Below are 14,747 nucleotides of genomic sequence, written 5' to 3'. Positions count from 1 at the left end.
TTTTTGTGGTTATATTGTAACTGTAATTGTAATAAGGATCTGTTCTTTGGCCAAAATATTTTCTATGCACCTTTTAAAAATGTTGTTTGAACTAAAGTTCCTCTTGTATTTTCTCTAAAATGATATAAGCTCAGTGGAATAGAACCTAAAAGCTGCCTATAACATAGTTTAAGAGCAGCAAAAGCCAAGAGAAGATTTTGATTGGCCGCATTGCAGACAAAGGCTCACCCGATCCGTGCAGGTTGCCGTCGTCCTCAGTCGTTCTTCTATTTCCTTCCCAATCTTTTGCACAGTCACTTGAGTCTGCTTGATGGCTTTCTGTGCTGTGTGAAGCCTGCATGAAGACAAAGTAACCAGAAGTGTTACCTTACAAATAGCATATTCTGGAATGGTTCAGTTGATTAGAGGAATAACTACAGATTTATTTCTGACGATAACAGCTATTCAGTCTGTGAGTACAAATGTTCTATGACCACAATATATTCCCAAAAGGCTTTATTCATTTGTTTTACATGCATATGAACTTAAATGACATCATGTCATTATCCATAGAGCTTTAGCAGCTTCAACTCTTCTACAAAATCTGAGCTTGTTGATGGAAATGTTTCAACCAAAAGGTTTTCCAGAAGCAAATTGTGAGGTCAGACATTGATATTGAATGAGAGGACTTGGCTATCACAATGTTCACTGTATTTTGTTGGGTTGAAGTCACAGGTAAGTGAAATTCTTCTACGTCAAACTCGTACAATTCATGGACCTTGCTTTCTACAAAGGTGCAGACTAATGTTGGAAAAGGCCAAAGTGATCCAAAAAAACAAAACATGGGAGCAAAGAATAGAACAAAATCTCCTTGAGCACAAAATATTACTTTGACCAAAACTATGGGGTCAAGTCCAGCTCCTAAAAACAACCCTCACCATGATGCCCTTTCACGAACGTCATCCATGGCAGAATGCAGTCAGACAAACACAGTTATCCCAGCAAAGTCTGTGAGTGATTCATGTCCACTGCTGTAAAGTTCTTCACACTATTGTAGCATTGCACTTGGTGATTAAAAGCTTGGGTTCAGCTGCTCTGCTGTAGAAAGGCCCATTTTGAAAAAGCTCTCTATGCACAGTTGTTTGAGGAATCTTAAGGCCACATGAAGTTCAAAGGTTTGTGAAGAATGACTCATTCTGTCAGCTTGCGTGGCTTGACACTTCATGGCTGAGTTGCTGTGGTTCCCATTTGTTTTTGCCTCTATGAACTTTTGTATTATATTTTAATACCAATGACAGGTGACTATGGAATACGTAGTAGCATGGACATTTCCCAACTGGACTTGTTGCTCAGGAAACTTTCTATCACAGTACCACACTGGAATGTATCAAGCTCCTGAGAGCAACCCTTTAATTCAAAAATGTTTGTAGAAGCAGTCTGCATGCCTGGGTGAATTATTCAATACACTTGTGGACATGGAAGCGGTCAGAACACTTCAATTTCATTATTTGGAAATGTGAGACATACTTGGTAGTATAGGTCACAAATATAAAAGCTAAAATCCTGTTGTGAAAAAATTGTCTTTGCGAAGGGTTGTTGTTGTTGTTTTTATTCAAAAACAGAAATATAGGATTTTATAATCAAACACTATAAATACTTTTTATCAAAGATCCATCCTTCTTCCAAACCCACTGAATCCCTTTTAGGATCACAGGGTTGCTGGGTGAAGGAGGGCTACAAACTGGACAAGTCACGGTTTGTTGTAGGACCACGTAACCACACACTCTCACATTCCCTCCTAGGGACCATTTAAAATCTCCAATGAAGCTATGAAGCATGTTTTTGGACTCTTGGAGGAAACTGGAGTTCCTGGACAAAACCCACACAGGCACAAGAAGAAAATGCAAACTACCACACAGAAAGAACCCAGCCTGGATTTGAACCAGGACCTTGTCACTGTGAGACGAGAGTGCTAACCACTACCCCACTGTGAAGCCATTTCCATTTAAGATCTATAATAAAATAAGAAAGCTGATCAAACATTGCCTGACAAACATGAATGCATAAAGTCATGTATGTAGAAACTACCCAAAAAATACAAAAATCTTATAAATATATATGTAAACATAACATTTTCCAATAATGAATTAACCACAAGAAGACATAAGTATGGCGTTTCATGGCTGCCATTAATTGAATTGAATTATTCAGAAAATGAAATTACAACGGCACAAGCGCAATGCTAACAGAGTGACCATTTATTTCACAACTGCACGATTGCAATCCTAACTGAGCGACGATCCTGCGCAGTCGCTGGGTTTGTGAACAGTGTTCAGGGGGCGTGTTTGTCACTTGGGGGCAGTAACCTTTCTAGTCAATCTAATTGGCTGAAATTTGCAGGTCAAATGTGGCGAGGCAACGGGGCGGGATGTACCGTGGATTGAAACGTTTACGAACGGCCAAGAAAAAGGTAAGAAAGTGCAGCGGGTTTTTCTGTGCTGTAAGTTTTTCTCATGTGAAAATCACTTCATTAGGTAAATATACATGTACACTTTAGTTAGCCTGAGAAGGAGCTACTAAGCAACTCAAAGTACAGGAAGCGTGTATTAGCATGCGATTAAGAAATGTAAACAATGGAGCCGCATCTCACTGTTGTTGATCTATTTTCCTTCATTACAAAAGCTTTACCTCTTTCGGGTCTGTCATTTCGAGACTGGGGGCAGAAATCAAAAGTTAAGTTACACACCTAACGAACAAACAGATATTAATTTATGTATAAACATGCAAAAATAAAAACAAAATAATAAATGAAACAACATTTTAAACCAATAATTAAAAATTAAGCAGTAAAACGAAGATTCTTTTCATACTACATGGGTGAGGTGTTGCTCCATTGTCAGCATTTGTTAACTACAGTTTTGGAACTTTCCAGAATACATCATAGTGGTACAATCCTACAATAACTAGAAAACTTTTGACAATTTTTTCTCAAATGACCAAACTTTTTCTCTGCAGACAACAGAGAAATACTACAAGTCCATGGTAGATTTCCAGAAGCCTATGCCTATACACTGCAGCCCAAGTTCTTATGAACATCATTCAAACATTTGCTTCATTCATAATCTGTGGTGATTTCTTTCATTCAAGAGTGTTTTTACAAAGCAGTAAAATGACATCCAATCACTAAAGGAGGATTTGCATCTGCAAACAAAATTTGATCCTCCGTAAAAAAAATGTGCAAATGCAGAATAATTTTGTGCAGGTTTGTGCTGCCAATGGTGAGTTTGCATGGATTTTGGAGTGTGGTATACAGCTGTACACAAAAATGCAACTCAGTGATCAACTATTATTTACCATTTTGATGTTTTTATTCTTCATATCAACTACGTTTTTTTCCCTTTTTTCTGTGCTAATTATTCTCTTCCTCCCTTTACCCTCTCCTTTTTCTCCAACCAATTGGATCTAATGTGTAGATTCAAAAACAAAAAAAGAGATTTAAACAATTATTAACACCTGATTTATTAATGGATCATCTAACAAAACCCCAATTGTAAAAATAAAATCTACGAAGAACTAGAGGCTGTTTGCGCTTGTTTGTTCATTGCGGTACATGAACAAATAGCAAAACAACCAAAAACATAATCTCCATTTCACTGCAACAGTTTAATTCGAATAAGAGTCAACATAACTTAAATTACACTCCAAATGACCCCCGTCAACATAGTAGGCGAACATTAGGGCTGCACGATATGAGGAAAACTTGCGATATGCGATATTAGTGATCAATATTGCGATAACGATAAATTTGCGGTAAATAAACAAATAGAAAAATAAACAAAAACATCATTCCCATTTCATTGCAACAGTTTCAAAATTATACTCCAAATGACCCTCATCGACATGGGGGACAAACGTCAGGGTGGCTAACCCTGGTCCTCAAGAGCCTCAACCCTGTCTGTTTTCCAATTCTCTCCAGACTGCTCGATAATGATAACCAAAATCAGGTGTGTTCAGTCAATCAGGATGTGAAATCACTTCAGTCAGCCAATCAACAGCAAGCTGGTTAAGGAGAGCTGGAAAACAGGCAGGGTTGAGGCTCTTCAGGACCAGGGTTAACATAATAGGCCTCCATCTGATTGGTCAACAATGGGAAGGCGTCCATCTGATTGGTCAAAGCATAAAGGGATTTATTTGATTCGTTAAATGCTTCAAGCTGCTAGAAGATTGTTTTAACACATTTTGGGTTTGCGATTTATTGCGATATTCGCCGTCTTTTGCGATATGCATATTGCAGAGCTGGATATTGCGATAACGATAAATTTGCGGTATATTGTGCAGGCCTAGCGAACATCTAACATAAAAAGGGCTCCATCGGATATGTCAACAACGTAAAGGAGTCCATCTATGCCTTGGTCAAAGGCATAAAGGGATTTATTTGATTCGTTACTTTAAGCTGCCATAAGATTGTTTTAGCATATTTAACGCAACCATTTATTGCGATTTATGCATATTGCACAGCTTGATATCTCGATAATGATAAATTTTTGATTTATTGTGCAGGACTGGTCCGTTTTTTACTTCAATGACTTACAATATATTTTCGGTGTCTGCGTTTTTATATGACAGAACTCGTTTAACACTGCCTTCACTCTCAGCATCCAGTTTTGTGAACAGGGAGGCCAACCGACAAATTCGCACTCCCCACCCCCCACCCACCCCCAACACCTCTGCTGGGAAACAGCAGCAGATAAACCCAGCAAACAACACCTGAACGTTCTGTCTGCCTTTCACTGCTAAAGAATGTCAACACATTTATCCAATTGCCATCACATTATCTCACCGTTGTCTGCTTCCTCGTGGAATGAAAGATGAGATTAGAGAACCTGCAGGTACACTTCCAATTCTGGTGTTTTGGGGGCTGAACTACTACATTGCTTTAAGTCATTTATGAATGAAAAATGCATTTAAAAAAATAGGCATGACTGTTGAACCAATTTCTCTTGAAAGAGTCAGAAAGAAACGGTGCATTGTGATAATTATTTATAATCAAAAGTTTGGATGAGTGTAATGACTAATAAGTGTCCACTCCCTGCCCTCATCTTCATAAAAAAAAAACAATCTATTTCACCTTGTTAATTCAGCAAGAGGAAAAGCTGTGAACGTTGTTTTCTTCCCTAAAAAGTCAGAAAACAAGTGAACCACAAAGCCACTACCTTCTATTTGTAGAAGTATATTTGTTATCAACAAGCCAACAGACCTTCACAGAGAAGGAAGATTTTGACAGAAAGAGATCCTTTCACCACTGATAACGGAAAAGAACGGAAAGTATGCGTCTGAGAAAGAAAAAAAAAGACTTAAGACTAAAAAAGCAGACGACAACTCCAGTGACATCAAATGTACTGCATGTTTAAGAAGACTCTGCAGGTTTGCACTCGAGAAACACTTTTCTACCTACTGGTGCTTAAAGCACTTTTACTTTTTCACACCCCAACAGGGAACCATCATTTTAACCCACTGGATTACTACTTGTCTGCAGGAGGTGTTTCAGACCAAAGAGGTCCTCCAAAGATCCAACTGAGGCAAACAGCACCAAGGGCAGCAGGGAAGCAGACCTCAGGGGCTTCCTGAGAGAGTTCTTCCACAATCTCTTGAGGCATGAGACCTCCCATAAAGCTTTGCCATCCGTACACTGCTGTACATGCTTGCATGCCTTTCAGGGAGCAAAGGCATAAGCAGGAAACACAGGAGACATATGGTTCTGATCACAACAGAAGGAAAGAACGTTTCTGGTTCCAAGAGTTTAAGACGCAGTCCTCGACCGTGAAAATTGGGATTTTGTAACGATGTTTTCCATGTGTCACTGGAGCCACTGTTTTATTCGTCAGTCACTGCAGTGACACTCCAATTAGGAGCATCAGTCTCAACTCTCAGTGTTGTAAGAACGAACCATCTCCATCTGTCATTTAGGCTAAAACATCCATGCTTTCTGATGACTTTCTCAGGACATTTTTACCAAAGATAACCTTTACCCCACAGTTTCTAAAAAACCTCCAGTTTACTGGGAAAGTCTTAGGTGGCATTCACACTGAACATGATTTGCACGCCAAATTCGCATCCTCCACCTCTGTTTTGACATGTGGCAAATTCACTGCTGGCCGCTTGTCCAAAAATGGGTTCCTAAACCTGATGCTTCCGACATGTGGGAGGAGCTACTGGCCAAAGTTTTTAGCCTCATCCCCATATGGAAGCATTGACTGTTTATTTCTTTAACAATGCATGCAAGGAGGATGTTAAGAGATCAGGTCTATTTAATCTGAAGAGCTCTACAAAAGCATCACTAATCCCGTCTCCATGTCTGGGTTCATGAGATCATTCAAGAGATTCTCCCAGTATGGTGAGGTTCACCATCTACTGCAGGAGCTGCATCTCAATAACAGGCGCTTTCAGTGGTACTTCCAAATGCGGCGCACTACATTGTCGCATCGCTCGAAATGCACTGCCGTTGCCGCTGACCCTGAAATTGCATCACAGGACCTCTGATCACGTCTGCACCTTGACTTAACACTGAACTGGACGCCCTGGACGTGTGAATCCCGCTCAGTGTGAACAAAGTTTAAATACAGCCCTGTAATTCTAAAGAGTTTCTCTACGGAATTCCAGACTTTTCAGCCAATTTAGGTTTTCCAAGAACTGATAACTCTGAGGACTGGCCTCAAGACTAAAACTGTTTAAATTATAAATCACTTTAATAACCATTCATTCACTCAGTGCATTACACTCCATCAAGCTCTTGTATCAACACAAGGCTGCAACACCATTCAGTGAAACATTTCAACAGGACTGACAGGTGAGATTATTTCAGCTGTAATACAATGTATTCTGATTTACTCAATTTGCATTTAAACATCTTAATCAATTATGCCCTATGAATGTTTTAGTGAAATTGTGTTTTCTTGTTAGCTTTTAGGTTAAACTCTTCACTCAGAGAAACATTTTTTGACACCATTCTGCTGCAATAACTAATTTAATCTTAAAGTTTCTTTACCAGCTTTTAAAAAAAAAAAAAAAAGAAAATCACCCATTTTCATGCAAACACAACACAATAAAAACAGTTTTTTCTCTTGTTCATATTTTGGAGTTGCATGGTGGTGTAGTGGTTGGAGCTCACACCTAACAATGGGATGGTCCTGCTTCAAATCCCAGCTGGGTCCTTTCTTTTGTTGAATTTGCATGTCATCTTTGTGCATGTGTGGGTTTTCTCCGGGCATCCCGGTTTCTCCCATAAGCCCAAAATCATGATCCATATACCCATAGGTTAATTGGTGTCTCTTTAAGTACCCCTTGGAGTGAATGTGAGTGTTTTTGGCCCTGTGACAAACCTGTTCAGGGATACCCCGCCTAAACCCAACAGTCGGAGGCTTCAGCTACACTGTGACCCCTGAATGGGATAAAGCCGGTTAAGAAGATGGATGGATAAATGTCCATATTCTCTATTATTATAATAAATTTATTTCCCACAATATATTTAATCCACGCATTTATTAGGAGAAATGTCATGATACTTCCCAACAAGGTTTTCATCACCACTGTCGTACTAATGTCCTTCTCCCCATGTAAATAAAAAGCAACCTCACATGAGATGTAATGTTATGTCAGATCATAGCATGCAACCAGGCATCACAGCCAAAGTACACAAAGATCTTCCTACTGGATGAGTTCATTGCAGCAGTCATGCATCAGCTCTGAATATAGCCTACATGCATAAAACAAAGCATGTTCTATAAGGCTGTTAAAAGAAAGAAAATCCTGGTGGAAACCTGACTTTCCAAAGCAACATGATCCTATTATTTCTCCAATTTTTACTAACTCAATGAACTCCATCGGCCCTAAAGGTCATTCCTGATCTCCACCTTTGATCTAAAAAGTGATTGAAATAGAGCGGGTAAACCGTCTTTTCCATTGTGTCCCCTAAAGTTATGTAGACACCGGGAATGAGATGTGTGTTCAAGAACGTGTTGAACACATTTTTAGCACGGTGGTGTCCAAACTAGACTGTCACTACCCGATACTACAACATGTACTCACAGTTGGAAGAAGCTTTGAGTGAATTGTGGAAGCGGTGTAAATCTGGTGAATCTCGCTCCAGACTAGGCCTGCACAATATACCGCAAATTTATCGTTATCGCGACATCAAGCTGTGCAATATGCATACCGCAAAAGATGGCGAAAATCGCAATAAATGGTTACCTTAAATGTGCTAAAACAAACTCATGGCAGCCTGAAATAGTGAACAAATGAAATAAATCCCTTTATGCATTTAACCAATCGGAAGGACCCGTTAACGTTGTTGATCAATCAGATGAGCCCTTTTATGTTTGATGTTTGCCTCCTACGTCGACGAGGGTCATTTGGAGTATAATTTTTAAACTGTTGCAGTGAACACGGAAATTATGTTTTTGGTTGTTTTGCTATTTGTTTATATACACCGCGAATTATATCGTTATCGCAATATTAATCACCAATATCGCATATCGCGAGTTTTCCTTATATCGTGCAGCCCTAGTCCAGACCTTTTCTTTCACAGCTCTATTCCAATATATGAAAGACTTGGTGTCATAGAATTCCGCCGGGCACAAATCGCAAATATTCAATTTTCCTCAACGAACAAATGATCAACAGTTGACACTTCCATGAATTAAAACAAAAGACACTACCCATTCGTCAACTACCAAATCCGAGTCCCTGACTGGTCAAAGTTCAACTGGTTTGACTTTCAACACCCGTTCACCGGCCAAGCGTTTTGTACGTAGAGCCTGAAATGAACCTAAAAACACATGAATACATGAGATTGGAATGTGGGAGCCCCAAATGCACATATTCGCTCGTTTACATAGACTTCCCATTGGAAGTGCTCGCTTGCACGCGCGTTGCAGAGCCCGGTGTGAACGTAGCTTAACAGCTTTCTGTCTGTGTAGCAAAGGGTTTGATCACCAGCTCAGCCTCTGTAAAACAGACAAGAATTTGCTGGTGTTTGGTGCAGCCCGTCTTCCTTTGAGATTTGTTGTGAAGGAGCCCTCGTCCTCAGGTTACGCTCACCGACAGAAGTCATCATATGGATCAGCAGTGAAAAGGGAGAGAGCTGATAAATTGCTATCATCAATCAAAGGCGCTGTGTTCTCAGTGAGCCAGTTGTCACCCTTTTTTATTAAAGCCCTCAGAATCTAGACGAGGAGGAGTGGGAGAGACGGGTGGAGGAGCTTGAGGGTGCGTGTTCACAGACACACATTACTGCTTCAGAAAAATGAAGCATTATGTGGTCAAGAAAAGGCCTTTCATAAATAATGCTGCTGCTCCTTATCATCCTTTAATGCAAACTTTAATGTGCAAACCAAGTAAAGTATGTGGTGTACCCGTGTGCTGCAGGGCCGAGATCGGAGGGGCAGAAAGGAAACTCTGTCGTTTTTGTGGCTGCAGAAGGCTAATCTGCAGGAGTTTACAATATCCAATTAATCATTTTATATTGCATCATCATAAGTAAGGGCCCCAAAAGGGAAGGGGGCCTAGTAAAAATAGGTGCACCACTGAAAGGCTGCAGGCAGAGAAGGAAAAAGCCTCTAACTCCACAGAGTCTCACATGGCAAGAGAGCAAAGCCGTGCAGGAAGCTGCAATAATACGAAAAGCCAGAGCAGACACCATAAAACCTACACCTCTAATTCAACTCCTTTCCTCTGGAAGCTGCTAAAGTAGCACTAGCTGGCTACACTCAACCCTGGACCACATAATAGACGAGTGGACCACTCAGGTCCTTTTTTTCTCCAAACTGCTAAATCCTGTGACGCATGCCTGACCCTCAAACAGGGAAATGTCAGGGGAAGCATAGCTACTAATGATAGGATTTATTTGGAAAACATCTATAAAGTCAACCTTCCACAAATGCATGTTTTGAAGTCCAACTTGAAATAATTATGCAGTTTTAACATGGGACTTAAGCTAAACACGGGTTTCCCTGGGGGAAGCCCTGCTCCTTCCAAAAGTAGAACTTACACTTTACCACATTTGAATGTAAATTTAGAGTGCACTGTTTTTGCATGCGGATGCCAGGGTTCCTTTGTGTTCTCAGCTGGGGTTTCCCCTCAGAGCAACACATCCATCCTTAGATCTCCATCACCACCTTGTGGTGCCACATGGTACAACATCTTAATATCTTCAGTAACTCTGTTTGACGTGGCCTTAATTTGTGCTGGCTAAAATGTACTTGACGTACTCCACTGCATCTAAGAAAGTCTGCAGAGTGCAGGCTTTGTGTGCTCATTAGACTGAGAGTTTTTCAAAAATCAGCTCTTTAGTTTGCTTTCATATGCTGTCACCTGCTGGATAAAAACAATTCTACATTAAGACTTACAGTACGGAGGCCATGAAGTGCAAATCACATCAATAAATCACCCAATGCAAATACAAATTCTAAATATCACAATGACAGAAGAAAAAATAAATAAAAAAAAATAAAAAAAAACATTACATTTTAAAATTTAAGACAAAATTCCAATACCCCAAACATAAACAATCTAACAAAACACAATCCATTTAAACAAAACAGTAAAGGTAACTTTTCAGGAAACAAGAGTAGTTTTCCAAAAAATCCAAATGAAATGCCAAAAAAGGTGGGTATCATGGACGTCACTGATTGGATGATGACGTTTGTTCACCTTTTACAACAGGAAGTTATTCGGTACAGTATTATCTTCTGACAAAAACATTTTTTAAACGTCTGACCACAGCCACTGCAAAATTTCAGTGATTGATCAATCACCTCTTCACTCCAGCTCAGGCTAAACATCACTTTACTTTTAAACACAAACGTCATCATCCAATCAGCAGAGTCCCATAATACCAACCTTTTCCGGGTTCTTATTTCGTTTCCTTTTTTAACCTTTGATTCTCATTTCTAGAAATGACTTTTGTTTCTTTTTGACATTTTAGTTTCCAGAGTTTTGTTTTGATTTCCAAAATGCGATGCTTTATTCATCATTTGTTTCGTTGTGATCTATGATACGTTTTTGCGTAGCGTGATTTGCACTTCAGGGTTGCCCTACAGAGAGTGTTTGACTAAATTATGGATAAAGAAAAATATCAGAAAATGTCGTCATCAAACCAAACAACCCAATGCTCCAAACTGAAAAAGGGTCTTACGGTAGGAAGGTTTGATACTGCTGACTTTGATGGGTCTTACCTGAGCAAAGAGAAAACGCTGTAGGAGTTCCTGACTGAACTCTGGTCTACCTGAAGAAGGCTGTAGTTCTTCTGCTCTGACTGATCCTGAAATGACAGGTCATGAGGTCAAGACAGTCCAACCAGTGTCCTGAAATCAGTCCATAAGAACTGAATTACTTTGAGATACAAATGTTTTGATGAGCAGACAAAAGCACACACCTTGCGGTCAAAGTCAGCGGCGTAGTAGCCATCATTCAACCCAAATATGATCTCATTCGGATTTCTGGAACGAATCTGTGGACAAAATGAGGATTAACAGTCGATGGAAGGACAAAGAACAATGAAGCGCAGGCATCTGGAAGCACATGAAAGCAAGCTACGTGTGATTTATGAAAGCAGTTTCACTGTAAAGAAGGCCGTCTCCTCAGGAGTTTGACGTTTCCCTCCTTTAATGTAGAAACACAAAAACTGACCTGATTTATAAACAGAACAATTACATTTCCAAATCAGCATCTTCTAAAATCAAGCTTTGTTGGCTTTATTATTTATTTATCTATTTGATTCAAACGGTCTTTTGTGTATTTTACTGCCTCTTTAAATTTTATGCTGTTTTTAAATGTTTGTTCTTCAGTTTTTAATGCCCTTGTTTCTTTTTTTCGTGTTACTTTGGCACCCTGAAGGCGTTGTAAAGTGCTGTATAGCTTCAAAAATTCATATAGAAGAAAGTCTTTGATGCCAACCCTGTTTTTGAATTATTAATAAAAATAATGTTTGCTTCTCGCTTATATTAAAAAAATATATTGTAATGTCTTGCTTCCACACAACAGCACAAACTTAAAAGCTACAAAATCAATAAAACACCAATATGAAATAAATAAATCGGAATAATTAAAAAACACATTTGCTTTAAGAAAAAAAAAAGTAACTTTAAACTAAATTTAAAAGGTCACACAGCATGAATGCATCCATGTCCAACCAACACAATCTAAATACTACATACTACAACTACAATTGGGCTAAAGTGCTCAGCCAATGAGAAGTTTAGACTCTTTCAAAGTTTTTTTTCCCAATAAAAACTCAGGATTTATGATTTTGTTTTTCTTTCGTCAATCCGGTGAGTACAATATGACAAAATATTTGTGTCCCAAGTGAAGCTTTTTCTGTTAAGCAGACACACTTGTGCTTCATTCCGTTTTTGTTTACGGCTACATTTTCTTTTCTTAACGTCTCACAGCTCCCTCAGTCAGCAGGACGAGCACAAAGCTCATCAAACCTGTGTGGGAACCGTTAAAACCTGGAGACTGAGCAGTCTGCGGCTGACATCGGCTGAGCAGTTTCAATTTCATAAACAAGGTCCAAAATGAGGAGTTTCAAAGGGACTCACCGCTTGTCGCTGGGCTGGCCACAATAAATACTTCGAGACAATTCAGAAGGAATGATTTGGCAGCAACCAGCAGCTGTCTTGGCGCTAAAGCTCAGCAGCAGAATTTAATATTTACCTAGCTGGAGTTAAACTATTGTTTTAACCGCAGGACTCCCCAAAGATGGAGCTCAGCAGCAGGAAAACATATTTTGCTTCAGGCTGAGAAACGCTTTTTTTCTCTCTGCTTAGGATCTCAAATCTTCACAGGCATAATGAAATGATCATCTTTGATGTGAACCTTTCATTAAAGAAATCGAAAAAGTGCTACAGAAACACTAAACGGTTTAAAGTTTAACAACGACAAAAAAGATAAGAGCATATAAGTTCAAAACAGTGTAAACTTAGTTAAAATAGGCAAAAACTCTCAACACTCAGACTAGAATGTTTTAGAGGCTGAAGATGTGGAACTGTGACCCTCTCCAGAACCATGGTAACAAAAGATGTCTAGAAAAGACAACCGTCCACAACCTCAAACAGTCACACTCCAAACTCCACTCCAAACCAAAGAGCTGTCTAAGGACACCAAAAACCAAATTGTAGACCTGCACCAGGCTGGGAAGACTGAATCTGCAATAGTTAAGCAGCTTTGTGTGAAGAAATCAACTGTAGGAGCAATTATTAGGAAATGGAAGACGTACAAGACCACTGATAATCTCCCTCCATCTGGGGCTCCCCACAAGATCTCACCTGTGGGGTCAAAATGATCACAAGAAAGGTGAGCAAAAATCCCAAAACCACACAGGGGGACCTAGTGGATGACCTGCAGAGATCTGGGACCAAAGTAACAAAGGCTACCATCAGTAACACACTACGTTAAAGGGGACTCAAACCCTGCAGTGTCAGACGTGTCCCCTGCTAAAGCCAGTACATGTGCAGGCCCATCTAAAGTTAGCTAGAGAGCATTTGGATGATCCAGAAGAGGATTGGGAGACTGTCCTATGGTCAGATGAAAACAAAATGAAACTTTTTGATAAGAACTCTACTCATCGTGTTTGGAGCAGAAACAATTCTGCTCTAGAAGAGATCTGCATGGAGGAATGGGCCAAAATTCCAGCAGGTTTGTGAAGACTTACAGAAAGCATTTGACTGCTGTCATTGCCAACAAAGAGTACACGACAAAGTATTGAGTTAAACTTTTGCCATTAACCAAATAAACTCCATAATTTACTTATAATTCTTAGAAGAAAAAAATCAGAAAATGTGATTTTTCTGGATTTTCTGGACCTATGATGACAATTACAGGCTTCTTTCATCTTTTTCAGTGGGAGAACTTGCACAATTGATGGCTGACTAAATACTTTTGTGCCCCATTGTGTATGATTTATGCTAGAAAAAATCTAAAAGTTAATTAAGAATTTCTTTCAATATCGTTGAAAGTAAGTCTTAATTCATGACAAAGGAACCAATTATTAGTTTGGGTTGTTGTTGAGAGATCATGGATTTTATTTCATCACTTTTTATCCCAGAGTTTGCACTTTGTAGACGGTCCCTTTCACATCCATCTCACTGCCAACTGTCAGCAGCATGAAGAGAGCAATTCTCATCAAAAAGAAACTAAAACCTCATATTTTTTTCTTCTGAAATGTCTTAGATGGTTGTTGTTTACATTAAGACGAATCAATAGAGACATTTGCTGTCAGTTTAAACATTTATTAAACCATTGTTTGAGTCCACAAAAGTCTGAATCTGTGAATATCTTTCCAACTTTAACAAACTGTTTTTGTGCGCCTCAAACTAGTGTCGTGTTCTGCTGAAATTTACAGCAATAAAATGTTGTGATCTTGTCGTGAAGCTTCTGATTTCGATCAAGTCTGAAAATACATGACTGGAAATCACTAGTAGAGGGTGAGCCGTAATCTAATGAGAGCAGTCTTTAGAGAAGAAAGAAACCAACCCAGATTGGAGAGTGAGGCTTATTCTGGTTGTGATCAAAGGGCTGATGAAAGCTGGATTTAAGAAGGCTGTAGTAAATGAATCCAAAGGAGATTTCAGATTTCATTCTGCTGTCCTGGGACAAGATATAAATATACCACATTACCATGCTCTCCTGAGGTTATTCTTACATTGTGTGTCTTAAATGTAAGACATGAGATTTATTTGTAAGTAGGACATAACATGGTTTATCTTAACATT

At 39.3% G+C, this 14,747-nt stretch overlaps 1 protein-coding gene across 1 annotated transcript in view; it reads right to left on the bottom strand.

Annotated features, from left to right (window-relative positions):
• Positions 1-14,747, bottom strand: part of uvrag (UV radiation resistance associated) — a 111,369-nt gene that overhangs the window by 88,841 nt on the left and 7,781 nt on the right. The window contains exons 5-7 of the mRNA XM_011483812.3: positions 11,411-11,485; positions 11,211-11,296; positions 229-334 (exon numbers count right to left, since the gene is read on the bottom strand). Coding sequence (XP_011482114.1) covers positions 229-334; positions 11,211-11,296; positions 11,411-11,485 — 267 coding nt within the window. The remainder of the gene's footprint in view (positions 1-228; positions 335-11,210; positions 11,297-11,410; positions 11,486-14,747) is intronic.

This window comes from Oryzias latipes, chromosome 14 (assembly GCF_002234675.1).
Source record: "Oryzias latipes chromosome 14, ASM223467v1".
NCBI lineage: Eukaryota > Metazoa > Chordata > Actinopteri > Beloniformes > Adrianichthyidae > Oryzias > Oryzias latipes.
This window is presented reverse-complemented; position numbering and strand designations above follow the sequence as displayed.